This window comes from Cervus elaphus, chromosome 17 (genome assembly GCF_910594005.1).
Source record: "Cervus elaphus chromosome 17, mCerEla1.1, whole genome shotgun sequence".
In the NCBI taxonomy this organism is placed as follows: Eukaryota; Metazoa; Chordata; class Mammalia; order Artiodactyla; family Cervidae; genus Cervus; species Cervus elaphus.
In genome coordinates this window covers 17,496,565-17,522,500 of record NC_057831.1, presented here as the reverse complement: position 1 = coordinate 17,522,500, position 25,936 = coordinate 17,496,565, and the positions used below count along the sequence as shown (strand labels likewise).

Genomic DNA, 25,936 nt, shown 5'->3' with positions numbered 1-25,936 from the left:
TAAATTAGGAGTTAGGGATTAATAAACACAGACACAGACACACACACACATACCCCCCAACACACAAAGGATAACCAACAAAGACCTACTGTATAGCACAGGGAACGATATTCAATATATTGTGATAACCTCTAAGGGAAAGGTATCTGGAAGAGAATGTGTGTGTGTGTGTATATATATATGGATATATATCACTATGAAGTGAAGTGTTAGTCGCTCAGTCGTGTCCAACTCTTTGCGACCCCATTGATTATAGCCTGCCAGGCTCCTCTGTCCATGGAATTCTCCAGACCAGAATACTGGAGTGTGTAGCTGTTCCCTTCTCCAGCGGATCTTCCCAACCCAGGGACTGAACATTGCAGGTTCAATTCTTTACCACTGGAGCTATCAAGGAAGCCCACACCTAAAACTAACACAATATAGTAAGTTGACTATACTTCAGTAAAAACTTTAGAAAAAGAAATTGCCATTTTACAGGCCCTATTGACAAATTGGATCTAGGCAATAATTACAAAGCCTGCTAAAACCCCTGGATCAAATAATAATAATAAAACATAACCACAAAACTTTAAATTACCTTCACAGCCAACTTCGTCTTCTCCCGTAATACAGTCCAGCTCACCATTGCACTTATACTGCTTTGGAATACAAACACCTGATTTACAGAGAAAACCTTCACCTCGGCAGTCTGTGCAAACACAAATAGAAGAGGGGAGGTTTTTTTTTTCACTCTTAAAATGCAATGAGATGGGATCTTAAATCAATGGGAAAGTTGCTTCTGTTCTCTTAGAAGAAAGCACTTGGGGGTTTAAAGGCTGGCTTCATCTCTACCTTTACAGCACAGCTCATCACTGTTGTCTACACAATCATTGACACCATCACAGGCCTTCTCCTGAGGAATGCGTTTCCCATTCACACATTGAAAGGAGTCCTTTTTTGGAGGAGCTGTAAAATAGAATTGTCTCTGTGAAATTTATCTATGAAGTTGTGGATGACATCTTTATCACTTGTTTGGAATAACGGGGACATGAAGATAAAGTCAAGCACAAATAAAAAGTGATATAAAATGCATGAGTGGTAGCATTAACATAATATATTAATAGGGAAAATAAATGCCAAAGCTGGTTTATGGAGGTCCTTTGATAAACTCTGAAAGCCAGCATTTATTGTGGAGGTTTCTTCTGAGACTAGGGGAGGGGATCTGGGAATCCGGAGCCCTTGCTGACACTGGCAAACACTGGTGCTCACCCATTCCTTCATGCTGACCCAGCCCCACCCGAGGCTTACCTGGGCAGTGCCATTTACATTTTGATGGCTCTCTTTTTTTAGCACCAAGTCAAAAGATTTGATCTTTAACACTATATATATAGTTAAAATATTCCAACATCAGGATGAAGGAGGAAAGTGGCAGCAATTGTCTCAAGCATAGATGTGATAACTTAACCATTCTAAAGGAATATGTAATTGGCTGGACTCCTCAAAGGAGATGCTGAGTTTCTTCTAATATTTACTTGTGTTTGCTACATCAATTTTAATCCATATGTTCCAAGAATCAAAGTGGAATCAAACAACTTTACTTCCCATGTAGGAACCAGGATAGAAGTAATAGTTGAATGGGAGAAAGGTACAATAGGGGAAAAGCGCCAATTTGGGCTCTAAAACCCAAAATGTGATTTTGTCATTGTGTGTGACTGGAAACAGGATATCTGTAATTTGTTTGTTTACTACAGACTTGGTGTGAAATAAACAATCTCTAAGGAAGGGAAAATATTGGGCAAGTACTCCACTGACCTGCACTCTCTGTGTAACACTCCATGCCAGCCAACCCGTTCAAAATGTTGATTACTCCCTTAGTGAAAGTACATTCAGCCAAACTGGTCTCTAATCCTCGACAATGCACGTGCAGACATTCAGCGGAATTTAGATCAGGATCTCTTCCATGAGTATCAAGAGCACCTCTGCAAATCAAATAAATGAAACGTTAAAGTAGAATAATTAGTGCTTTGTGCTTATAATTCTACTGTAGGAAGTGAGGGACTAATTTCCTTTTATTTTCTATGTATGGGTGATAGGTTAAGCAAGATGCTTACATTCTCTGAGCTTCCACATCTTCCCCAGTAACAAGGAATATAACTCCCTCGCTGAGTTTTGTAAAGATAAAAACAATCAATTTAAACTGACTGGAAAAGTTCAAAATACAACAAGCAACCAAAAATATTGGTTTCTCCTCCTCTGTTTCTTGTTAAGAAGAAATGTCTCTTTGATCAAACATTCCTGATTTCTTTCCAACCTGAGATGTGTCATCCTTGGCCTCTCCACTGGTTAACTCCTCTTTTCTCCAGAAAAGGGAGAAGATTAATTTGATTAGGGAATCTTGGAAATAAAAAGCAGGCCAGGTCAACCCTGCTCTTCCATTCTCACCCTGCCCCATGCTGAGTCTTACCTGGTTGGCCCCACGGTTACCTGGGATCAGGGAGGTTGAGTTAGTTTAATTCTAACAGTTGGCTTAATTCTCTACTTTTATGCTAAGCTATGGCCTCAATTCAGTCTTAACAGTGTTAAGTGGTATTTTGACATTTATATGCCATTGCTTGGACTTCTCATTTTGTTCAGAATTTGTGTAGCTAAGAGGCTACCTCAATGACCCAATATCCTAGAGATGGTGAGTTACAGTGAGCTTCCAGAACATTCAATTGCTCTCCGCTTTTCTCTAGAAGTTAATGGGGGAAATGGGTTAAAAATAAAAGGTTCAGCAAAGATGCATGAGGCAAATGTAAGCAAAAAATTAAGCAGTAATGGCAATATAAATATCTGATAAATTACAATGAAAGGGAAAAAGAGAGCAATTAAAGGGAACAAAAAGTTTCAGATCCATAATGAAGATATAGTAGTCATGAAACTGTGCCAAACTGAGTTGAAATATGAGAACAAATGGGAGTCATTTGGGGCAGTCTGACAGGTGAATTATCTGAGAAACCTCTCAATGTATGACTCTCTGAAAGTACTAGATAAATGCCCTCAATGAGCTCTTAAGGAATTAAGGGAAATACCCACTGGCTAAATAGAGAAGTCTGTTCATGAGTTTATACAACGTGTGATAAGAACAAAATACTGGGAGATCAAAGAGTGAGAGAGTTTGCTGTTAGGTTGAATCATAGGTTGTAGGTCACAAACTGTCAAAAATAAGAACTATCTCATGACTCAATTTAACGATAAGAGACTCTCACTAATGAACTACTAGCAAATGTGGTTTAGGAAGAAAAAAATTGAATGAAAAATGAAGAGGTGAGATGCAAGAAGAAACAACAAACCAAGAAGCTGACAAACATGAAGTCCATCTGAATAACCACTGACTGAACAGCAGTACTGATAATTGCTTATTACATGATGATAGCAATTAACTTCAGGAATACATACAAATAAGGTGGAACAAAATACTGAAAAGTTGATATGGTAATGACATTCTTCGTATTATTTCTGAAGAGGGCAAGAGCTTCATAAGTTAAGGATTCATGGTATAAACATGAAAATAATCATTAATGGAATAGAAATAGGATGTATATAGTTTTCAAACCAAGCAGAGGAAGAAAAAGAAGATTAAGAAAACAACAACAGCTTTATTAATCCAACAGAATTTTTAAAAGGAAGAAATAAGAGGATATGAAAAGGGTAAATAATAAGCCCCAAATAAGACAGGAAAATCAACAATGTAAATAATCACAATAATGTAAATGGACTAACTCTTCAGTTATCATCATATTGTATTAAAAAAAAATGGTACGTGCTGTTTATAAGGGACACACTCAGAGATAAAGACCTTGAAAACTTATAAATAAATAAATGGGAAAATATTTGAATAAAGCAATTGACATGCTTTTTTATTCTAATGGAATAAAAATTTTTATTCTAACACATCCCTTATGTAGAACCCTGCATATGAAGCATTTGAAATATACGCAGTACAAAGGAAGTCTCAAAAAATATTTAAACAATTGTCCTCATGTGGAGAAATTCTCTCTCCACAACACAATTAAATAGGAAATTTATAACAAAAAGTTAACCAAAAACAAACTAATATATTCATTAGGAAAGTAAAAAAAAGAAACTTCTAAATTATGTTTGAGTCAAGGGGGAATTATACTGAAAATTAGAAAATATTTTGAACTGAACAATAAATGGAATACTCACTTATAAAGGCATGCAGATGAAGCATTAACTGGAGGGAAATTTGTACCTTAAATGCTTACATTAGAAAGTGAGAAAAACTGAAAATTGAGAAGCTAAGCATTTAACACAGAATTAGAAAAAGTACAATAGGGAAAAGCAGAGAGAGAGAGAGAGCGAGCCAAAGATAACAGCAAACATTAATGAAAACAAAGAAACAAGAGAAAATTTACAAATATAAAAGTGAAAGACAATCAAATAGACAAATCTTTGCAAGGTTGATGAGAAAAAATCAGAGAGAAAGAGTATACAAACAACATCAGGTACAAAGGAATGGACATAATCATAGATGAATAGAGACAGTTATACACCCAACTGTACAGATGCAAATGTGGAGTATGCAACTCTAGGGATCAGCAAAGGATTTGCATCCAGAGACCTGAGCAAACCTACAGTCTATGTGCTCAGCAGTGTTCTAAGTACTAGTCAAGCATAAACACATTTCATCCTCATGACTACACTGTGAGGCAGGTAGTTATTATTCTCAGGTTACATTTGAGGAAGTTGAGGCATGGAAAGACAGGGTAATCTAAAGACAAATAGTTGGAAGAATAAAATCAGCCCTGGGAAAATTCAGTGAGCAAGCACTCACAGTGGAAATCCAAGGTCAAGGCAGGCCACGTTGGCCTGAGTAATGCTCCAGCTGTCTCCACACACAAACATTTTTCTATCTTGGTCTGCAAGCTTTACTGCAACAACTCCTTCTGAATCTTGTTTTCCATTTGACAAGGAAACACTAAATTGCTCTAAAATTAAAAAAGATTTTTTTTTAAAGAATTAGCAATAGTCAGGCATTCATTTTTTATCCTCTTGATTAAAAGCCTCTAAAGAAATAAAATGCATAATTTTTAATTAACTTTGAACACTATGAAGATGCTAACAAATAATGGTAAGCAATTATTTTATGAGTTTATTATGTATCAGTGGCTGAGACACCCAGTTGTAACAAAAAAAATCATAAAATCCTCATGTCAATTTTATGAAGACTAGGGTGATATTTATTCCTGTTTTTACACATGAGGAACCTACATTTATCCAGTTTTATACATAAGATTAAGTGGCTTGCTCAAGGTGTGAAGCCAGGAATCTGTACTTGCTGTATTGATCTGACTCCAAAATCCATGCTCTTAAAAGTAAGCCAAACAAGTAAAGAAAATGTAAGAAAGGTTTATGTGTTCTCACATACTTAAGGCACTGCATGCTTGAAGAGGATGGAAGTCTGACACCGACAGAATAATCTGTACTATTGCTTTCCTCCTCTCCAACAGGTAAGGGAGCTGGACTTGGGGATCTCCCTTCCCTCCGTCCACAGTACCTCGGCATCTTAACTCAGCAACGCAAAAATATTTAGGTTACTGTGTTCTGGTGCATGTCACAGTATCTTTAAAAAGAATGTTTCAAGCACTCTTCTGTAAATTCATGAAATGCCTGTGATAATTCATATCCAAAGACAACGAGCTTGAAACTTGCTGTCATAGTTCAAGTTTCATGAGCACTTCTTGTTCACTCCTCACAGAGCTTCAGGTACATTGTTTAAGTTTCACAAGAGTCTGATGAGTTAGGAACTACTGTTACTCACATTTTACAGATGCGGAAACCGCAGTCTAGAGAGGCCACACAGCTTGTCGGTAATGGAGGGGGTGCTTGGAGGGGCTTGCAATGAAACTGACTGACAGTGAGACCCTTAATCTTCTTATTTTTTTTTGGTTGCGTAGGTCTTCGTTGCCCCACATGGGCTTCTCATTGCGGGGGTATCCCTTGTCGGGGTACACAGACTGTACGGTGAGTGGGCTTCAGGAGTTGTGGCTCCCCGGCTCTAGAGCACAGGCTTGGTAGTTATGGTGCAGGGGCTTAGCTGCTCCAAGGCATATGGGGTCTTCCTGGACCGGGGATTGAACCCATGTCTCCTGCATTGGCAGGCCGATTCTTTACCAATGAGCCACCAGGGCAGCCTGAGTCTTTTCATCTTAATCACTCCACTAGTTCACATATTAGGGTCCCAGCATCCTCGCTACATCAGGCACCTGGATGAAGTCTTGACTTGTCTGTCTCTCTGATCTGGTGTGTTGTCATTTGCTAGGGTGGAGTATGTACCCGGCCAGCAGTGGCCTGAGCTAAACCCCGGATCAAGGCTGATGAGGCTTGGGGCTAGGGAAAGGGGTAGGGGTTGGTGGGATGGAAACTGGAATAAATGATTGGGGTTGGGGGTCCAAAGACATTCTATTTAAGTACCAATCTCATGTAAAGCATTTCCCCTGGGTGCTAAAGCAACTCAACAGTTCTGGGAATAATCCCTTTAGCCAAGTAGAAGTGAGAGAAGGGATGCTTCTGACGGGCTGGGCAGCAGACAGTGGCATAGGCCCTGAGGGGGTGGGAAGGACCAGCCTCAGGGTCACATGCTCTAGATTCAATGGCTGGCTGTATACTGATGATTCCTAATTTCTTTATTATCATCCCAACTACTACTGAGGATCTAGAGAAGAATTTTGAGTTGTCATTATAACATTTCGAAGGAAAAGTATTTTCTAATAGAAAATATAGTAGACAATTTTCTTCTTAATATAGTAAACTAGGCTTTTCCTACCTTCACCCGTGCATGCTCCACTTTTTAAAAACTTTGCCTCGGGACGAAAGCATTCAAAACTCTTCTGCTGACAGTAAGTTTGGTAGCTTTTCCCATTAGTTGAACACACCCTGGTACCATTCTTTGGGCACTGATAAGGAAGTTTACAAAGACACGTCCCATCGACGCATTTCTGCCATGGTTGGCAGAAGACCTTTTTGCAGGAGAGATGTGTGTATTTTGCAGTTAAGCACTTTTCATCCACGAAATCTTTTTGAGATGTGCCTGGTGTTGAAGCGGGCTATAAAGCACAAAATAAACATTAACTTAGCAACAAGCTAAAATCTTTTTAAAGATGAATACCTGAAGGAAAGAAACCAAACAGACTCACCTACCCCACAGCATAGATGAGGGTGATGTGGTCTGGTGGTTTTTAGACTCAAACAACCCTGGCTTTCAGTCCCAACTTGGGCACTTACAGTTAAATGGTCTTGAGCAAGTTACCTACCCTCACAAAACATGAGCTTCCTCATCTGTAAAATGGGGATATTATCTTTTCTCTTACAAGGTTATTGCAAGGATTAGGAATAAGATGTGTATAATGGTTGGCAGGTGCTAGGCATGAAATCAGTGGGAGCTGTAATTATTCAAAAGCCAACATAAAATTCTGCCTTTGAAGAAATCAGTGTATCTCATTAGTCACCTTAAGGAGTAGCAAATTTGGTGCTGATTATAGTCTCATGGAATGAACTGATGAATGAAGTGGATTAATTCTATTAATAATGCTGAACCATTTGCCAAACTCTTACTTTGTGCAAAATCCTGGTAAAATGAACATGACATTGGCTCTTTCAAGGGTTTGACATCTAGACAATAAGATAGAAATACACATAATAACTAGGGTAAGTGATGTAAGAGTCACACAAACAAGATGCAGTACTCTTGGAGATCCAGAGTGGGAGAGAATACATCTTTCCAGGGGCATTTTTTTTTTTTTTTTTTGGTCCATCCATGAGGCATCGGGGATCTTAGTTTCCCAACTAGGGATCAAACTCTTGACCATTGCAGTGGGAATGCAGAATCTTAACCACTGAACCACTAGGAAAGTCCCTCCAGGTGCACTTTAAAAGGCCTCATGGAGGAAAGTCAGGTGTTAGCAGAGGGTTGGTGCTAGCAAGACACAGAGAGGGAGGTGCACATCAGTCCCTCCTGATGGGTCCCAGGTTTGTGGTGCTTCAGCTGGGATGGTCACTGGTTAGGAAACCCTGCCAAGGAGTATACCAACCAGAAGAGGGACAGGCAAGCCCATCTCTGGTAGACATGAGCCAAGGTAGACATGCTTAAGCTCCCTGGTAGACATGGGCCAAAGATGCCATCAGGACTGTGTTCTGGGTCCCTGGCCTGACTAGGAGGCTTGGGAACATCTCCAAGAAGAGCTGATGTCTGGATTGAGTTCTGAGAGTGCTCAGGAGGAGTCTACTGGCAGGGTGTGGTGGGTACACACTCCAGGCAGAACTGTGAAACCCTGACAGTAAAAACAGTGCATTTCAGGCTGAGGGACAGAGTAAGAGGGTGGTGGGGGGTAAGGCAGCAGGTCCTAAGGGAGCCCCTGGGAGACTTTTTTGCATTTCCTCAAATTTGCATTGGAGGAAGATCTTTCTGGAGATCAGATCAGACAGATAGGCAGGAGGCCAATTAGACCTGTGGGGGAATTTCCTGGCAGCCCAGTGGTTAAGACTCCATGCTTCCATTGCAGGGGCCCCTGTTCCATCCCTGGTTGGGAAACTAAGATCCCACATATGTTCGGTGCTGCTAAAAAAAAAAAAAAAAAAACAAACTGCAGCAATCCAGAGGAAACACAGTGAAAGCTGGAAATAGTTCAATTGGGTCAAAAGCCAGTTGTGGAAAGTCAATGCTCTCTCTCTCTCTCTGTGCCCCAGGCATCCCTGTGAAGAATGGGCATCCTTTTATCTGGTCTCCCCAGCCTCCGGCCATGAGTCCCCACCGCACCCCCAATCCCCACTCTTGCTCAGTGCCTTCCAGCTACAGTAACAGCAAGCTGGGGCAGAAACAAGTTAAACAATCTTTAAGGGCTGTGATGAAGACAAAAATCAGTCACTTAAAGACCACATAAAACTTAGCAAAAGTTGTGAAAGTCATTCTATCTGACGTGATTTTGGGTAAACTTTATCAAATAACCAGGAAATTTGACAAATTTATCATTAAATACACCAATTTTTGATACACTGGTCTAGAATAAAATCTGCTAGTTAATACTTTCCATGGTTCCATGTGCCTTTTTTGGTAGCACTTATTAGAGTTGAACTTTGTATTATTTAGCTCCTGTACCTTCCACTGATAAAATTTAAGTGCCCTGACAGCTGGGACAGTCACCCTTTTAGGGACAATCACCTTTCTACTGAAAAAGCAATATTTTAATTGGGTGAAAAATTTTCTTTTTTTCCCAAATTTATCCCTTTCTGAGGTGTCATTTTCTCCTGAGTTTTAGATCAAAACTTGGGCAAGTGTCATCGACTTTTCAGTCATTCTTAGAGCAAAAACAAAAAATTAAAACTCTTGGCCCCAGGAAGAGTCATATATTGAAGGAGGAAATAGACAGAACAGGCTCCATCTTGAAAGCAGGACTCCATCTTGGGCCCAACTATGGACTGAGCTATATGCCCAGTATCTATGGAAATGACATACCAACTGGAAAACCAGACCCCCTGGAGGGAAGAGCCCCAGGGCTTGTACCTAGACCCTAGACTCTCCATCACCTAAAAGAGAATACCCTAATTATTTGTGTAACCAAATAGAATCATAAATTCTATTATGCTTATTGGGGTATGACCACAGGCCTATTGATAATTGCCCACTGTTAACTACCTAGGCTTAAGGCATATGAATCATGGGTTAACTTTGATTGTATCTTTCTTTTCCTTTGTTCAGACTAGTTTCAGGGAATTTGGGGAGGTAGGTTTGGGCACATACACTTAGGGTATATAAGGTTTTCACAAAAACTGGTTGGGGTCCTTGGCTAAGAGGAGACTCTGCCTTGGGCCCACTGGTGTAATAAACTGCACTCCACTATCTGCATTGTCCTTCTGAGTGAGTTTGTTTCCCGGAACACGTGGCTACAACAATATAACAGCAAGTGTCCATTCTGGGTAATTATATAGACTCTGACCTTCACTTCAGAAGAAGCTTCTTTCTCCTCACTCAGACTTGCTTCAGGGGCATGCTGGGCCTGGAATGCATTGAATGAAAGGTGAAAAACAAAACAGACCAACAACCAAAAAGACCCCCAAAAAATAAACCGAAAAAAACCCACATAGAACACTGAGGAGAATTTACACTTTAGTAGCTAAGGATGTGGAATAAGCAGAAGATATTTTGCTTTTCAGCTAGAGAGATGTTGCTCATGCGTCTAATTTTGCAGAGAGCTTCAGAAGAGGAAGCTGAAAAAAGGCCACTGAATTTGATGACAAAGACGACTGGGATCCTTGAAGCAGAAGTTTTAGCTGAATGTCAGAGGCAGAAACCAGACCTCTGTGAGCTGAGGCCAGAATGGGCAGTGAAGAAATGGAAACAGAAGCATGGGTTAACTCTGTTGATTGGTCCTGTACGCAGACATGGGAGACTGAGCACAGACTTTACAGAAACTTCTGCCTCCTCTCCAAATTTCATTAAAATGAGAGTAGTAGAATTTTTTAAAAATGCATAATCAATAAGGCCAAGGAGAATGGGGGAGAGGATTATAGACTTGGGATATTATTGAAAGGTTGGAAGCCGGAAAGCAGATGGGATGGTGGTAATAGGTTTAGCACATGAGAGAGAAATGAAACCCAAACCTAATGAAGGAAGTCCATAAGAATAAAGCAAATTAACCCCCAGAGAACTCCAGAAAAGCCTAGCAACTGGGGCACCTACTACTTCTGAAGAAGATGGAGTGTCTAAAAAAACCAAAGGATTAGTTAAAAGAATGGATGTATGAATATGTTTTTAAGGAATCTGATATAAACAGCAGAAGAAACAACAAATATTTGAAAGTTGTTGTCTCTAGTTGAGAGAATCAAGGATGAGGAGGTTTGTGCTAGAAGTGTTTTATGTTATATGTGTCTGTGTTAGTCACTCAGTCATGTCTGACCCTTCGTGACCCCAAGGACTGTAGCCCTCCAGGCTCCTCTGTCCATGGGATTCTCCAGGCAAGAATACTGGAGTTGCTATTTCTTTCTCCAGAGGATCTTCCTGACCCAGGGATCGAACATGGGTCTCCTGCATTGCAGGCAGATTCTTTACCATCTGAGCCACCAGGGAAGTCCATCTAAGCCCAACCAATTGTTAAATAAATTATTAAATATTTTAATATCTCCATGATTTTAAGCCACATGGTATTATTTGTCTTTGTAATTGTATATAGAATTAATTTATTAAAAAACAGCTAGATGAAAAATAAGGTCATCATGCTTTCAATATAGAAAACATTAAAGTTAGGCTTTGAAGGGAAAAAAATGGAAACATAGTATCATAAAGGGACACAGTAAAGAGATTTTTGTTGTTAGGTTAGGAGAGATTTCATCATGAGTAAAGGGTAAGGTAAGTAATCCAATGGAATGGGAAAGATTGAAGCTTTAAGAGAGAAAGGGCAAAATTGTTGGAATCAGGTTGAGGATGGGGTGGGAGAAGGTGTAACCAGAGCATGGGGGAGAAAACTGCCTTTGAAATTAAGCAGTTTTCTATTTCTACAATTTCTTATTGTAAGTAGAATCAATTTCATGATAATATTACCATTTAAAATTTAAAGTTGATGGTAATGGCAAATACCAACACTGTGGCTGCTGACAATGGCAATAATCAAAGGAAAGTTAGGAAATTATTGTGGGGTGATGGCTGAAAACAGTAACAGTAAGGCTTTCTTATTCACTGTGTAAAACCTGATGGCAAAAAGTTTTAACTCTAAAGGGACTGGGTAAGTCACAGTTGTCCATGGATCCTCAACGTCTAGAGCAGTAGGCTGATGATCTTAGAGGACATTATTAAAGGGGTTTGTACATGCATTTTTACACCAGTGTTTGCTGTAGACAGAATATAAACTATTCCTCATACATTCATGTGTATTTATCTTTCCAATGTGTGTGGAAGCTGTTAAAATTAATAAGAAGCAAAATTATTTAAACTATCACTGAAATTATATTGATTGCATAACTTTCTTCCTTCTTACAATAACAGATACTAAAATTACAGCTACTATTCTGCCTGTAGTTGATGGTGAAAGGTAGATGGGTGGATCTAAGTATTTTCTTACGATTTGTTTTTGTGGTAAACATAATACTATTTACTAAAATCTTATTTAACTCTTACTTCCAAGCAAAAGGTGAGACTGCATTTCCTTCTTGTGGCTGGATGTGGTGGTGACTTGCTTTGCACACAGAAATGTGAGCTGAAGTAACATGTATTGGTTTCAGGTAGGAACATTTAATTTCCAGTGCTCAACAATGCTACTTACTTCTGCTCTGCTGTGGTGATCAGGGGAACATATGTTTCAGAGGCACCATAGAATGAAACAAGCTCAGAAGGCTGGACCAACACATGGAGGATGTGTTCACTGGAGAGTCACCCAGACCCACAGTCTTTGCACAAGAAAAAATTAACTTTTCTTAAGTCAAGCCACTAAGATTTGAGGATTGGTTCTTATTGCAGCAGGAGAAAAACCCAACTATTTCTTCACATTAAAAATGAATATAATATGAACATTGCAAAAGAGACCAAACCCACATTTGTAACTTATTACAAGAGCAAAAATTCACAAACTAGTTTTCAACTTCCTTTAGACTTCAACATTGTTTGGACAGTTTTGTCTTTAACTTGGACCAATTGTAGATTGTTACAGGCTTCCTGGGATTTAGCATTCCTATTTCTCTACCAAAGATTTTTTTGGAAGCACCTCAACTCTCCTTTTCATTGGCATATTAGTCTTTCCTGTCATCCTTATTTTAACTTCCTTAGAGCCCTAGATAGAACTAGATCCTTCCTCATTTTCCCCACACACCCCCTCGTTGGGATTTCAAATTCTGTATTATGCTGATCTTATTCTTTTCAAAGTTGCTTGAAGGTAAAGAGTTCTCTAGCCACTGGCCACCTGCTTTTCAGAGGAACGTCCTAGGATTGTTCATACATAGAAAACAGCAAAAGTATTGTTTTTTTCAAATTGATAATGTGAGTAAAAAGCTTCTCTTTACCATCAGTGGTTTTTTGTTTTTGTATGTGGGGTTTTGTTTTGGTTCCTTGTTTGTTTTTCCTTGAAGCTTTGAAGGGAATTAATCTTAGAAGAGAAGCAGAAATTTTGTTTTGGTTTAAAAAAATCAAAACTGCTATAATGCTTTTTGCAGCAGTTTATTTCCTTGACTATTTGAAGTTATTGGGAAGAATAGCTAGGTCCTAACCCTGGGTCGGGAAGATCCCCTGGAGAAGGAAATGGCAACCCACTCCAGTATTCTTGCCTGGAGAATCCCATGGACGGAGGAGCCTGGTGGGCTACAGTCCACGGGGTCGCAAAGAGTCGGATAGGACTGAGTGACTGCACTTTCACTTTCACTTTCTTATTGCAGCATAGCCAAAACTTACTGATACAGATAGCCATCTATATGTAGTCTTTATAATCCAAAACTTTGAGAACCACTTGTCTATGGAGATTGGGACAAACTGAATCATTCTGTGTGTAAGCTATGTGTGAGTTGATGGAGTATGCTAAAGAAGTTTTTTCCCCATTTTTGTTGAGCCTGGAATTAAAAGCTGAAAAAGAAGAGTACCAAATGTATGAAAAGTACTCCCAGTTGTAACCTGGGACTGTCTGCATCACTCATGTGAGGTGTATAATCTTGCAAATGCAGATTCTTGGATCCAAGCAGGAGACCTCCTGAATCAGAATTTCTGAGGGAAGATCTTGGCATCTGTACTGTAAACTAGCTCCATAAAGATTCTTATACTCCCCACGGATGGAGAGCCACTCCTATTGTCCAATAATTTTCAAAGTGGATTACATAAACCCCGGGGATGTGAAGATAACCCAGAGGGTAAAATAACTTTGTATGTTTTATTGAAAAAGTAGAAAGAAAGAAATGAACCTTCACTAATATTTGAATATGGATTGGCTCTTCACAGCATATTCATTCACTATTTATTGCGAGCCTACTATATGCTAGGCACTGTTCTGGATCCTGGGGACACAAGCGCCAAAAGTAAATAAAGAATAAACATAGACACTTCCCTGGTGATCCAGTGGCTAAGACTTTGTGTTCCCAATGCAGGGGGCCCAGGTTCAATCCCAGGACATGTACGACATCCCACATGTCACAATTAAAGATTCCAAATAAGACCCAGTGCAGACAAATAAATATTTTTTTAAAAGAATAAATATGTAGTATGACATAACGTGACAAATACAAATACACAGTAAGAGAGAGACAGAGTGAGGGGAAGGATTGCTATTTTTGCATATAGTGTTGTCAAGGAAGACTTTGAGGAAACGTTTACCTTGGAGCAGATGCCTGAAGGTGAGTGAGCAAGCCACGCAGATATCTAGAGGTGAAGTGTCACAGCCAGAGGAAACAGCCAGAGCAAAAGTTGAGGGGTAGAAGTATATGTGATGTGCTCTTGGACCAGGATGCTGGGTGTGGCTGGAGGGCTGGGAATGGCTGAAGGGAGGAGATGAGGCCAGAGAATTGGAGGGATGTGTGATTGATCACATAGGACCTTGTTGGCTACTGAAAAGGCTTTGACTTATCCACTGGGGGATATGAGCAAATGATGTTGAGAGGGTAGGCAGATAATGAAGAACTGGTAAAGGAGATAAGAAGATGTGGCCAGTGAAGTAAAAGACAAATAAATAGAAAATGGTGACACAGAGGCAGACAGAAGGAAGGGATGATTAGCAGTTGTGTGATACTCTTCCAGTAAGACGGTGATCTTGACAAAGGTTATTTTGGTAGAATATGGGAACTCAAGCCGGACTGGGTTGGGAAGCCCCAAGAAATAATAGAAAGAGAAATTGAGCATAGCAACTTTTTTGAAGATTAGATGTCAAGAAGCACAGAGAAATGGGGTAATAATTGGAGGGCATTATTGACTACACTAAAGCCTTTGACTCTGTGGGTCACAGCAAACTGTGGAAAATTCTTAAAGAGATGGGAACACCAGACCACCTTACCTGGCTCCTGTGAAACCTGTGTGCCAGTCAAGAAGCAACAGTTAGAACCGGACATGGAACAACGGACTAGTTCAAAATTGGGAAAGGAGTATGTCAAGGCTGTATATTGTCACCCTGCTTATTTAACTTATATGCAAAGTACATCATGTGAAGTGCCAGGCTAGATGAAGCACAAGCTGGAATCAAGATCACCAGGAGAAATATAAATAATCTCAGATATGCAGATGAGACTACCCTATGGCAGAAAGTGAAGAGGAACTAAAGAGCCTCTTGATGAAGGTAAAAGAGGAGAGTGAAAAAGCTGGCTTAAAACTCAGCATTCAGAAAACTAAGATCATGGCATCTGATCCCATCACTTTATGGCAAAAAGATGGGGAAACAATGGAAACGTGACAGAGTATTTTCTTGGGCTCCAAAATCACTGCAGATGGTGACTGCAACAATGAAATTAAAGGAGACATGCTCCTTGGAAGAAAACCTATGATAAACCTAGACAGCATATTAAAAAGCAGAGACATTACTATGCCAATAAGAGTCCATCTCATCAAAGCTATAGTTTTTCCAGTAGTCATGCATGGATGTGAGAGTTGGACCATGAAGAAGGTTGAGCATTGAAGAATTGTTGATTTTGAACTGTGGCATTGGAGAAGACTCTTGGGAGTCCCTTGGACTGCAAGGAGATCAAACCAGTCAATCCTAAAGGAAATCAGTCCCGAATATTCATTGGAAGGACTGATGTTGAAGCTGAAGCTCCAATACTTTGACCACCTGATGTGAAGAGCTGACTCATAAGAAAAGACCCTGATGCTGGGAAAGATTGAAGGCAGGAAGAGAAGGGGACGACAGAGGATGAGATGGTTGGATGGCATCATCAACTCAATGGATGTGAGTTTGAGTAGGCTCCAGGAGATGGTGAAGGACAGGGAAGTCTGACGTGCTGCAGTCCATGGGGTCGCAAAGAGTTGGACACAGCTGAGTGAGTGAACAACAATATGGGGTCAAGAGAAGGTTTCTGTTTTAGGATGGAGAATCATATTCATGTGCTTGATTATGGGACATTATAGATTATATCATCTAGTTTTAGCCAAAATAATCTTTGCAGATGGACAAGTGATTTAGAGATTCATGTAGTGAAATGATACCAGATTGACAATAATGCCAAAATACAACATCAATAAACAAGAAAATGGCAGAGTCTACACTTCCAGCTACAGTAGAAGCTGTTTATTAGCCACCCCATGGGGTTCAAGACAATAGAAAGCTAATCAGACATGAAAAGAAGCCAACCTTCCCCCAATCAATAATATTAAAGAGACTGATTGAAATATAGGTTTCCATCTAATATCATTATTGAAACTTTCCCTGTGTTTATTGTGTATGTTGCTCTTTGTAAGGTATCTTTTCCAACTAATATGATATTAAAATCAAACAAAAAAATTAAAAAACACCATATTTGATGACATTATTTCATTAAAGATTAACAGTAAGATTATTATTAAAATACTTGTTTTTAAATTTTTCTTTTTTAAAGTGTATTTATACAGTAGAGTATATATTATTTATAAAGAAATATATTCACATATACTGGGGGCACACACACACAAATTTTTAGTGATTACTACTATAGCCTAGTTATCTCTAAAACATGACTCAACTCCCTTAGCTGCCGTTCTTTTTTTTAAGGGAGGATCACTTCTTTGGGATTTGTGATGCTGTAATCATTATCCTGCTGTAAACTTTATCTTTTTATTCTAGGCAGGAGTACAGGTTAGCATTTTTTTTAAGCTATGGCACATGGATTGTGGGATCTTAGTTCCTCAACCAGGGATTGACCCTGCACTCTTGGCAGTGAAAGCATGGAGTCCTAACCACTTGACCTCCAGGGAATTTCCCAGTGAAGGCATTTTAGATGGACAGTTGGTTATTAGACAACAAACAAGAAAAAAAACCAATCTACTATCCCACCCCGGTATACAGCCATATAGCTTTACCTCTGATTTCTTCACTGCCTTTGATTTTCGTTTTCCAAAAGTAACCTATAAACAAAAGAAAAAAACAAGATCAATTATAACCAAATAGAGCAAAAGTCCACCACTTTCCCTCTGACTGTTTGCTGTAAAAAAGTCAAAAATTCCCCTTCTACTGCTAACTAGTTGTGTGATTTTTGGTAAATGACTTTACCTTTATGGTTGCTTCTTCTTCTGTGAGATGTGGAAAATAAAAATAATATCCTCACAGAGCTGTTGTGAAGAGCAGAAATACATGGGAAGGCAGAAATAAACACTTGGGATCCTGTACAATGCTAGTGTGATGCTGACTGCTAGTGGTAGACTGCTTATGGCCCCAACTCTACTACTATTCATCCTATCCTTTGCTGTTATCTCTTCCTTCGGAGAGGGGAGATATATTTTCCTACTTCTAGATTCTGGGCCTGGCCAGTGACTTGCTTTGGACAAGGAAGTCAGCATGTGTGACATAAGAGATGCTTGGAGGGTACTTGTGCAACTGGGTTTGTCCTTCTGTTTCTCTGCCATAGCTATGGGAAGAAGATGATCAGGCCAGCAATGAAGAATCGCTCCAGCTGAGCCCACCTTCACTGAGATGATCTCCAGCTAACCTGTAGGTGAGTAAAGTTACATGCCACTGAGATTTTGTGATGATTGCATTATGATGGCCAACAGGTACAATCATGATTTCCCTGGAAAACACTGAGGAATAAGATGGAAAACTTTCAAAAAGAGTAAGCAATATAGACTTTTGTCTTTCTTCCAGAAGTGAATAAACAGCTCATATCCTGAAAGTTAACAATCACATCAGAAACACTTCCGTTGAAAGAGTCTTAGGCCCTATGTGGCCTCAATTCCTTCTCATCGTGGGCTTCACTAGCAATTTTTTCCTCCAATTTTATTTCGGGGTTATTTCCATCACTTTTGCCTCAGAGAGTGTAAAACAAAACAAAACAATGGTATAGTTTCTTGGTCTTGTTCTTTTTATAATGAATGTAAAATGGATGAAAAAAATTTTCATTTTTAATTGGTATTTTAAAAAATAGAAAACACACAGAAATATTATAAACATGTTCAAAAGCATGCCTGTAAAAATTATATTTCTCTCCTTCTGTTATCCATTCAACACATTCAAGCGCTACCTCAGAGTCAACCACTTAATAATCTCTAGTGAACCTTTCCAGAGATCATCACTGCATATGTGAACCCACACTTCACTAATTCTGCACCCCCAACACCAGTATAATTTACAACCAGGAGCCCACAAAGGGCATTTAGATTGTTTCCAATGTTCTGTTATTATGAACAGTGTTGTAATAAATCTCCTCATATAATATACATCATTTCCCCCATATGCTAAGTATATTTGTCAGTACTTACCTGGGAGTAACATTGCTGAATCAAAGAAATGAGCAGTTTTAGTTTTGAAAGACATTGGCTATTTTCTCTGTCTAGTGTGCATGCTCAGTTGCAAACTCTTGTGACCCCATGGATTGTAGCCCGCCAAGCTCCTCTGTTCATGAAGTTTTCCAGGCAAGAATACTGGAGTGAGTTGTCATTTCCTACTCCAGGAGATCTTCCCCACCCAGGCATGAACCTGGGTCTCCTGCATTGGCAGGTGGATTCTTTACCACTGAACCACCTGGGAAGCCCTTCTGTCTCTAGAAATTGCTCAAATTTGAACTCTTATCATCAATATATCAGTTCAGTTCAGTCGCTCAGTCGTGTCTAAATCTGCAACCCCAGGAACTGCAGCACGTCAGCTTCCCTGTCCTCACCAACTCACGGAGCTTGCTCAAACTCATATCCATCATCAAGTTGGTGATGCCATCCAACCATCTCATCCTCTGATGTCGCCTTCTCCTCCTGCCTTCAATCTTTGCCAGCAACAGGGTCTTTTCCAATGAGTCATTTCTTCACATCAAATGGCAAAAGTATTCGAGTTTCAGGTTTGTTGAAACAGTTTCAGCTTCAGCATCAGTCCTTCCAATGAATATTCAGGACTGATTCCTTTTAGGATTGACTGGTTTGATTTCCTTGCAGTCCAAGGGACTCTCAAGAGTCTTCTCCAACACCACAGTTCAAAAGCATCAATTCTTCGGCGCTCAGCTTTCTTTATGGTCCAACTCTCACATCCATACATGACTACTGGAAAAACCATAGCTTTGACTAGATGGACCTTTGTTGGCAAAGTTGTGTCTCTGCTTTTTAACGTGCTGTCTAGGTTGGTCATAGCTTTTCTTCCAAGGAGCAAGTGTCTTTTAATTTCATGGCTGCAGTCACCATCTGCAGTGATTTTGGAGCCCCCAAAAATGAAGTCTGTCACTGTTTTCATTGTTTCCCCATCTATTTGCCATGAAGTGATGGGACTGGATGCCATGATCATAGTTTTCCGAATGTTGAGCTTTAAGCCACTTTTTCACTCTCCTCTTTCACTTTCATCAAGAACCTTTTAGTTCTTCTTCACTTTCTGTCATAAGGGTGGTGTCATCTGCATATCTGTGGTAATTGATATTTCTTCAACCCCGTGGACTATACAGTCCATTGTATTCTCCAGGCCAGAATACTGGAGTGGGTAGCCTATCCCTTCTCCAGGGGTCATCCCTTCATCCCTTCATCCAGGGTATATGACAGGGCCTATTTTCCATTTTCCTGACCACAGAACAGAAAACATTAAACATTTTTATCTTTGTCAATTAGATATATAAAAATGTCATCAGAGAATAGTTTTATCTGCATTTCCCCCCCAATGACTGAGGTTGACCACTTTTTTTTTTTTTAATTAATTAACTAATCTGTGGCTGTACTGGGTCTTCACTGCTGCACACAGGCCCTCTCTAGTTGCTGCAAGTGGAGCCTCCTCCCTCGGTGTGGTGCTTCTCACGGCAGTGGCTTTGCTTGTTGCGAAGCACAGGCTCTAGGGTGCGTGCGCCCAGCAGTTGTGGTGCACAGGCTTCGTTGCCCCACGGCGTGTGGAATCCTCCCAGGCCAGGGATGGAACTTGTGTCCCCTGCATTGGCAGGCGGATTCTTAGCCACTGGATCACCAGGGACATTCTAGATTCATTGTCGTTTATCAAATTTAAGAAGTTTTTGGTTATTACTTCTTCAAATATTCTGACTCTCTCTTCTCCTTCTGAGATTCCAATTGTGTATATACTGATGGTTTCTCTTTTTATTCTTTTTTCTTTCTGCTCCTCAGATTAGATAATTTAATTGACCAATCTTCAGCTTCACTTACTCCTCTGCCTGCTCAAATCTGCTATTAAAACCCTCTAGTGAATTCTTTGTTTTACTTTTCAGTCTAATTCCTTTTATAATTTCTATCTTTTTATGGATATTCTCTATTTGTTCCTACATCCTCCTTTTTTTTTTTTTTTTTTGGCTATTTGAATATATTTAAGATGTTTGACTTAAAGTCTTCGTCTGGTGGCTTCAAAGTCTGTCCTTTCTTAGAAATCATTTCTCCTGTGAATGGGCCATATTTTCTTGTTTCATTGCATGCTTCATATTCTTTGTTGAAGATTGGATATTTTGAATATTATAATGCTGTAATTCTTGAAATCAAATTCTTTCTTCTCCTCAAAGTTTGCTTTCCTTGACTTCTGTAGATTATAGCTGTTTACTAATTTTTCCAAATTGTTTCTATAATGATTTTTTTTTGTCATGTGTGGTTTCTGAAGTCTTGGTTCTGTCAAGCAAGTGTATGCTCCTCGGTTCTTTTTCTTGTCACAACAAAAATTTGGAGTGACGGACATTGAAGCCCCCTTGGCAGGTCACACCTCTTGTGTCTTGGACAGACCAGTATTATAGCTCTTAAATAAATCAGTGCTACAGCTCTATTGTATTTAGATGATAGCAGGAAAATCCATCTTCGAGGTGTGAGGGCACTTGGATCCAAAGACGGGAAGAGAAGAGTGCCCCATCGTGCAGGAGAGAGAGAGAGAAGAAGGCTTTGGCTCTTCTTTTTATATGATTTTGTGTTCCCCCTGGGCCTGCCCTATGCAAATTGGGCTTAGGCAGGAGCACTGTTCTACCTGAAGTCCTCACTCCGGTCCGGACCTTCCTTTGTTCTATTTTCGCGGACTTTTCCCTTCCAGGTCTTTTAGCCACCGCCATTTTGGACTCCTTTTCCCTATTCTAACTACCTAACAGTTCCTTTATTGCATTTATCTAGGATTTAGACAAAGATTTCCTTCCACACAAGGAACCAGAGAGAGAGAAAGAGAAAGGGACAGGGAGGGGAAAAAAGAGAAAGGAAGGAAGAAGGAAATAAAAGAAAGAAAGGAAAGAAGGAAAGAAAAGAATAAGGAATCCTTGAAATTGAGAACAATTAAGAAACCTCTTCCGAGTTTGCAAATTGGCTCTGCGCTGGGGCACATCAGTGCTCAGCACTTAACCAGTGTTTACAATTCTGTCTTAGCTTTTACTTCATGCTTGCACTGAGCCTGGAGGTGTAGGCTTAGGGTCTTCTTAGGTGTTTTCTGGGCTTCATCTTGCCCTGGGCATGTGTGTTGCTTTCTAAATTCCCCAGGATATGCAGGGGTTTTTGAATGCCCTAATTTCCAACTGAAACTTTTCCTTCCAAGCTTCAGCACTCTATTGTAGGCCTCAACCATTATCTTTTGTCTCAGGTGGGGGTAATTGTTTATTTGCTTGCCTTTATGTTTTTGAGGAATGCCTGCTGCCTTTCCACTCTGAGTTCCAAGTTAGATGAAACAAAGACAAATTTATTGTTTCAGTCTTCCAAGTAGCCCCTGGATGGGTTAGAACAGACAAACACAATTTCTTTTTAAATAAAGTCTGCTCTGCTCCATGTAGAACTGGCGACTAGAGTTCCACGCTGGGAATCTGGATTGCTATCTTCAAGACTGCCACTGAGTTGATATCTGGGTGGGGTAAGGGCAAGTAGAAATACTGCAATTTTCCTACCATTTTTAAGTTGCCTTTTTACTTCATTCAGCATTCTCTTGGGTACTGTAGGACTTTGATAACCGGAGTTCTGACAAAGTTGGTTTTGAAAGCTTGCTTGACTTTTCTACTTTTTTTTGGTGGGGGGACAAGTGTTTGGATTTGCCTACTCTGCCTTGCTAGCTGACATCACTCTCTGCACTGTGTATTGCCTCTTGTGCATATTCTATTTCCAGATCTCATCATTCTGTTGACCATCACCCCAGTTCTTTCCTTCCAAAATACTACCCATATAAACCAAAGTTTATAATATGCTTTTAGGGTAAAAAAAAAAATTAAAGGTTTTGGTCGGGGATTATGTCACAGCCAAGCATATCACAGTATTTTACCATATTGACTAAAATATTTGGCTTCCCTATTCATTATGGGGGCTTCCCTGGTGGCTCTGAAGGTAAAGAAGCTGCCTGCAATGCAGGAGATGGTTCGATCCTTGGGTTGGAAAGATCCTGTAGAGAAGGGGATGGCTACGTACTCCAAAATTCTTGCCTGGAGAGTTCCAAGGACCGAGATCCCTGTTCCTTAGTATCCCTTTGTTATTGACACAGTTGCCACTACCTCTGCGCTCTGAGTTTCTTTTCCACCCTTTCCTAAGTCCCCTTACCTCTTTGTCTGGGTAGGTTCAGTAAAACCAGGATTCTCATTTCACTGTTAGAACAACTTCACTGCCAGCCCACCCCATCATTGACATAATCCACTTTCAAATCAGTCCACCAAAATGTTTTGATATAAAAAAGGAGTGGGGCTTTTTATCCCCGAGAAGGAAATCTGCTCTCAGCTTTTAAAATGCAAAAGTTTCTCCCAGCTGTATATATTTTTTTCATGTTGAAAACGTAGATATATTTTAAAACTTAGAACATATTTATGTTGTCTCTATGGTTGTTGCAGCCATGAAATTAAAAGACGCTTACTCCTTGGAAGGAAAGTTATGACCAACCTAGATAGCATATTAAAAAGCAGAGACATTACTTTGCCAACAAAGGTCTGTCTGGTCAAGGCTATGGTTTTTCCAGTGGTCATGTATGGATGTGAGACTTGGACTGTGAAGAAAGCTGAGTGCCAAAAAATTGATGCTTTTGAACTGTGGTGTTGGAGAAGACTCTTGAGAGTCCCTTGGACTGCAAGGAGATCCATTGCAGATCCAACCAGTCCATCCTGAAGGAGATCAGTCCTGGGTGTTCATTGGAAGGACTGATGCTGAAGCTGAAACTCCAGTACTTTGGCCACCTCATGTGAAGAGTTGGCTCATTGGAAAAGACGCTGATGCTTGGAGGGATTGGGGGCAGGAGGAGAAGGGGACGACAGAGGATGAGATGGCTGGATGGAATCACCGATTCGATGGGCATGAGTTTGAGTAAACTCTGGGAGTTGGTGATGGACAGGGAGGCCTGGCATGCTGCTATTCATGGGGCCACAAAGAGTCGGACACGACTGAGCGACTGAACTGAACTGATGGTTGTTGTTCTTCAGCCGCTAAATCAGGTCTGATTCTTTGTGATCCCATGGACTGTAGCCCACCAGGTTCCTCTGTCCATGGGATTTCCCAGGCAAGAATACTGGAGTGGGTTGCCATTTCCTTTTCCAGGGGATCTTCCCAGCCCAGGGAAGAACCCAGGTCTCCTGCATTGGCAGGTGGAGTCTTTACTGCTGAGCCACCAGGGAAGCCCCTATCTCTATGATAAGCTCCATTTAAAAAGGATTATTTCTCAGCAGGTGGCGTAAAAAATCATTCCATTTCCTTTTTTTCCCCATTTCCTTTTATAAAGAAATAATAATAGTATTTTACGAAGTTGTGGTTTCACGAATATGATATTAACTCTTTTCAAAATGCTGTTTCTTAAAGGAATGAAGACAATTTTATGATTGGATGATTGTTCAGTAAAAGAAAGAGGCTCTTTTCCTTTGTGTAAGTGAAAACTATTTTCAGTTTTCTTTTTTATTCTGTTTTTGTTCCAGGAACCCAAAATGCGGCTGAAATATCCTTTTTTCAGAAAACAAATTTTTCTTGTTATAATGTAGCACACATTTATCTGGTATTTAAAAAAGAAAAATGAAGAATGAATAAGACAAAATTTTTGAACTCTGAAAATTCGTAAATATATAAAACATAAAAATCATGAATAATCCCATTACTCAGAGATACCAACTGTTATCTGTTTAATATACACCCCTCATGAACTTTTAAACTGCCATTTATATAAGCATTTATTAATATATTTGTGTATGTGTGTGTGTATTTTTCTTCTTAATCAAAACAAGATTTTAGTGAGGCATTTTTTTATTTCAATAAATATAAAAGCACCATTTTAATGTGATAGTTATTTCTGGATGTGCAAGAGTTTAATCTATTTTAATCAATAAGCACTTACTTTATTTCCATTTGGTTTATACTATAAATATTGCATATATAGTTTAGAACTTATAAAAAACTTAAGTATTTAATTCTGATATCTTAGGTAGTTTTCTTTAAACATTTGCTGCTATAAACAGACTTTAACACAAAACAATATTTGGAATTGTTTCAAAACTCTTTGATCACAAAAGTAGGCAATCATCAGTAAGTCTCTAAAATGTCTTAAACATTCCTAACCTTAACAGCCTACCTTCCAGACTGGCTACAATCTGCTGTTTTGGCTTTAACTACTTGAGTTGCCTACAAAGTCTCTACTCTGATCAAGTGGGTTTATTCATGGAGAGGAGCCCAGTGTTTTGCTGTCTTTCTGGCCATACCACTTGCTGTTTTTCAGGCTGAAAATCACTTCCTCTTTCTCTCCACTGATCAGATCTAATCCAGAATTATTATAGGTCTAGCTCAAATCCCACTTGTCCCATAAACCCTTCCCGATCTGTGAGCAGGAAGGGATTTTCCCTCTCATTAAAGTCCCTTGGCAGGTGATATTTGTGCCATTTTTGGGCAATTAAATATATATATATATATATGTCTTGTAACAGTTACTTCTCATGTTTTCAAATATTTTTCAAATTATGCTTATTGTTTCTTCATTGGTATATTTGTATCATCTTTCTACAACTGTACAAAAGGCTACTGAAGGAGGGATCAGTCTTGCCCATTGCTATACCTTGCACATAGATAGGGCTTGATAAATGTTTACTGATTTAATAATTACTATAAATCATAGATTTATTAGTAAAATTCTCATTCAGTCCAATCTCTATGCAGAGATAATAGCATATGAAAAAAGCAATTTCTTCAAGCTCTTTCATCAAGATATAACATAAAATTTTGGTTACTGACTAAATACTGTCATCGTTGGCAAGTAAACTATGTAATCTTTAAGTCAAAATAATATCCTTGAGATTTTTTTCTGTATTTTTACAATATTTGAAATATCTACTTAAAAGTTTGCATAAATATTGAATTGCTTACCTCACAAAAACTTAAGTAGAAGCACAAAAGTAAGAGAATGACATGACCAAGCTTCATGTTGGAGACAATCAGGATCTGTGTCTCTACTGTGGACTCTTCTTCACCCCAGGTATTCTTTTGAAATTTAATTTTTAACCTCTGAAAAAATATTTAAAAAGAGCAGCCCTTCTAAAGAGCTTTGTACTTTTGAACTTGTGGAGAACTTGGCAAAAATCCAGAGTTTTACCGTAAATGAAACCAAAAAAGACCTCAGCAAATAGCTGAGGGACTGTGTTTCCCGCAGAGAAAACTGATGCCCCACCTCGATTCTGAACAATGCCTTGTTCTGTTTGCTAGAGTAGACAGAAACCACTGAAAGAAATTCCTTATGCTTTGGTAAAACAGAATCATATTTTTCTTTAAGGACGAAGACTAGGAAATGGTAAGGAGTAAAAAGTCCATCGTATTGAATGTTATGCTGAACACTAAAAATCCTCACCAAAATGGTTCCTTTATCAATCATGGGTTGTCCTGTGATAAATCCTTTCTCTCTCAGCAGAAATGCTGTCACAGTTCTATTCTCTGGAAGCAGGTGTGAGACAG

General features: G+C 39.4%; 1 protein-coding gene across 2 annotated transcripts in view; it reads right to left on the bottom strand.

Annotated features, from left to right (window-relative positions):
- The window catches only part of CFI (complement factor I), a 46,420-nt gene extending 20,868 nt beyond the window's left edge, over window positions 1-25,552 (bottom strand). Inside the window, exons 1-8 of one of the 2 annotated variants that reach the window (XM_043871107.1) lie at window positions 25,355-25,551; window positions 16,985-17,029; window positions 9,975-10,034; window positions 6,809-7,088; window positions 4,817-4,970; window positions 1,792-1,958; window positions 832-945; window positions 578-688 (exon numbers count right to left, since the gene is read on the bottom strand). In XM_043871107.1, the coding sequence (XP_043727042.1) occupies window positions 578-688; window positions 832-945; window positions 1,792-1,958; window positions 4,817-4,970; window positions 6,809-7,088; window positions 9,975-10,034; window positions 16,985-17,029; window positions 25,355-25,411 (988 nt within the window). In that variant the 5' untranslated portion in view covers window positions 25,412-25,551. Of the gene's footprint in view, window positions 1-577; window positions 689-831; window positions 946-1,791; window positions 1,959-4,816; window positions 4,971-6,808; window positions 7,089-9,974; window positions 10,035-16,984; window positions 17,030-25,354 lie in introns of both variants that reach the window. The other variant, XM_043871108.1, reaches the window with a different exon arrangement.
- Window positions 25,553-25,936: the final 384 nt, after the last annotated feature.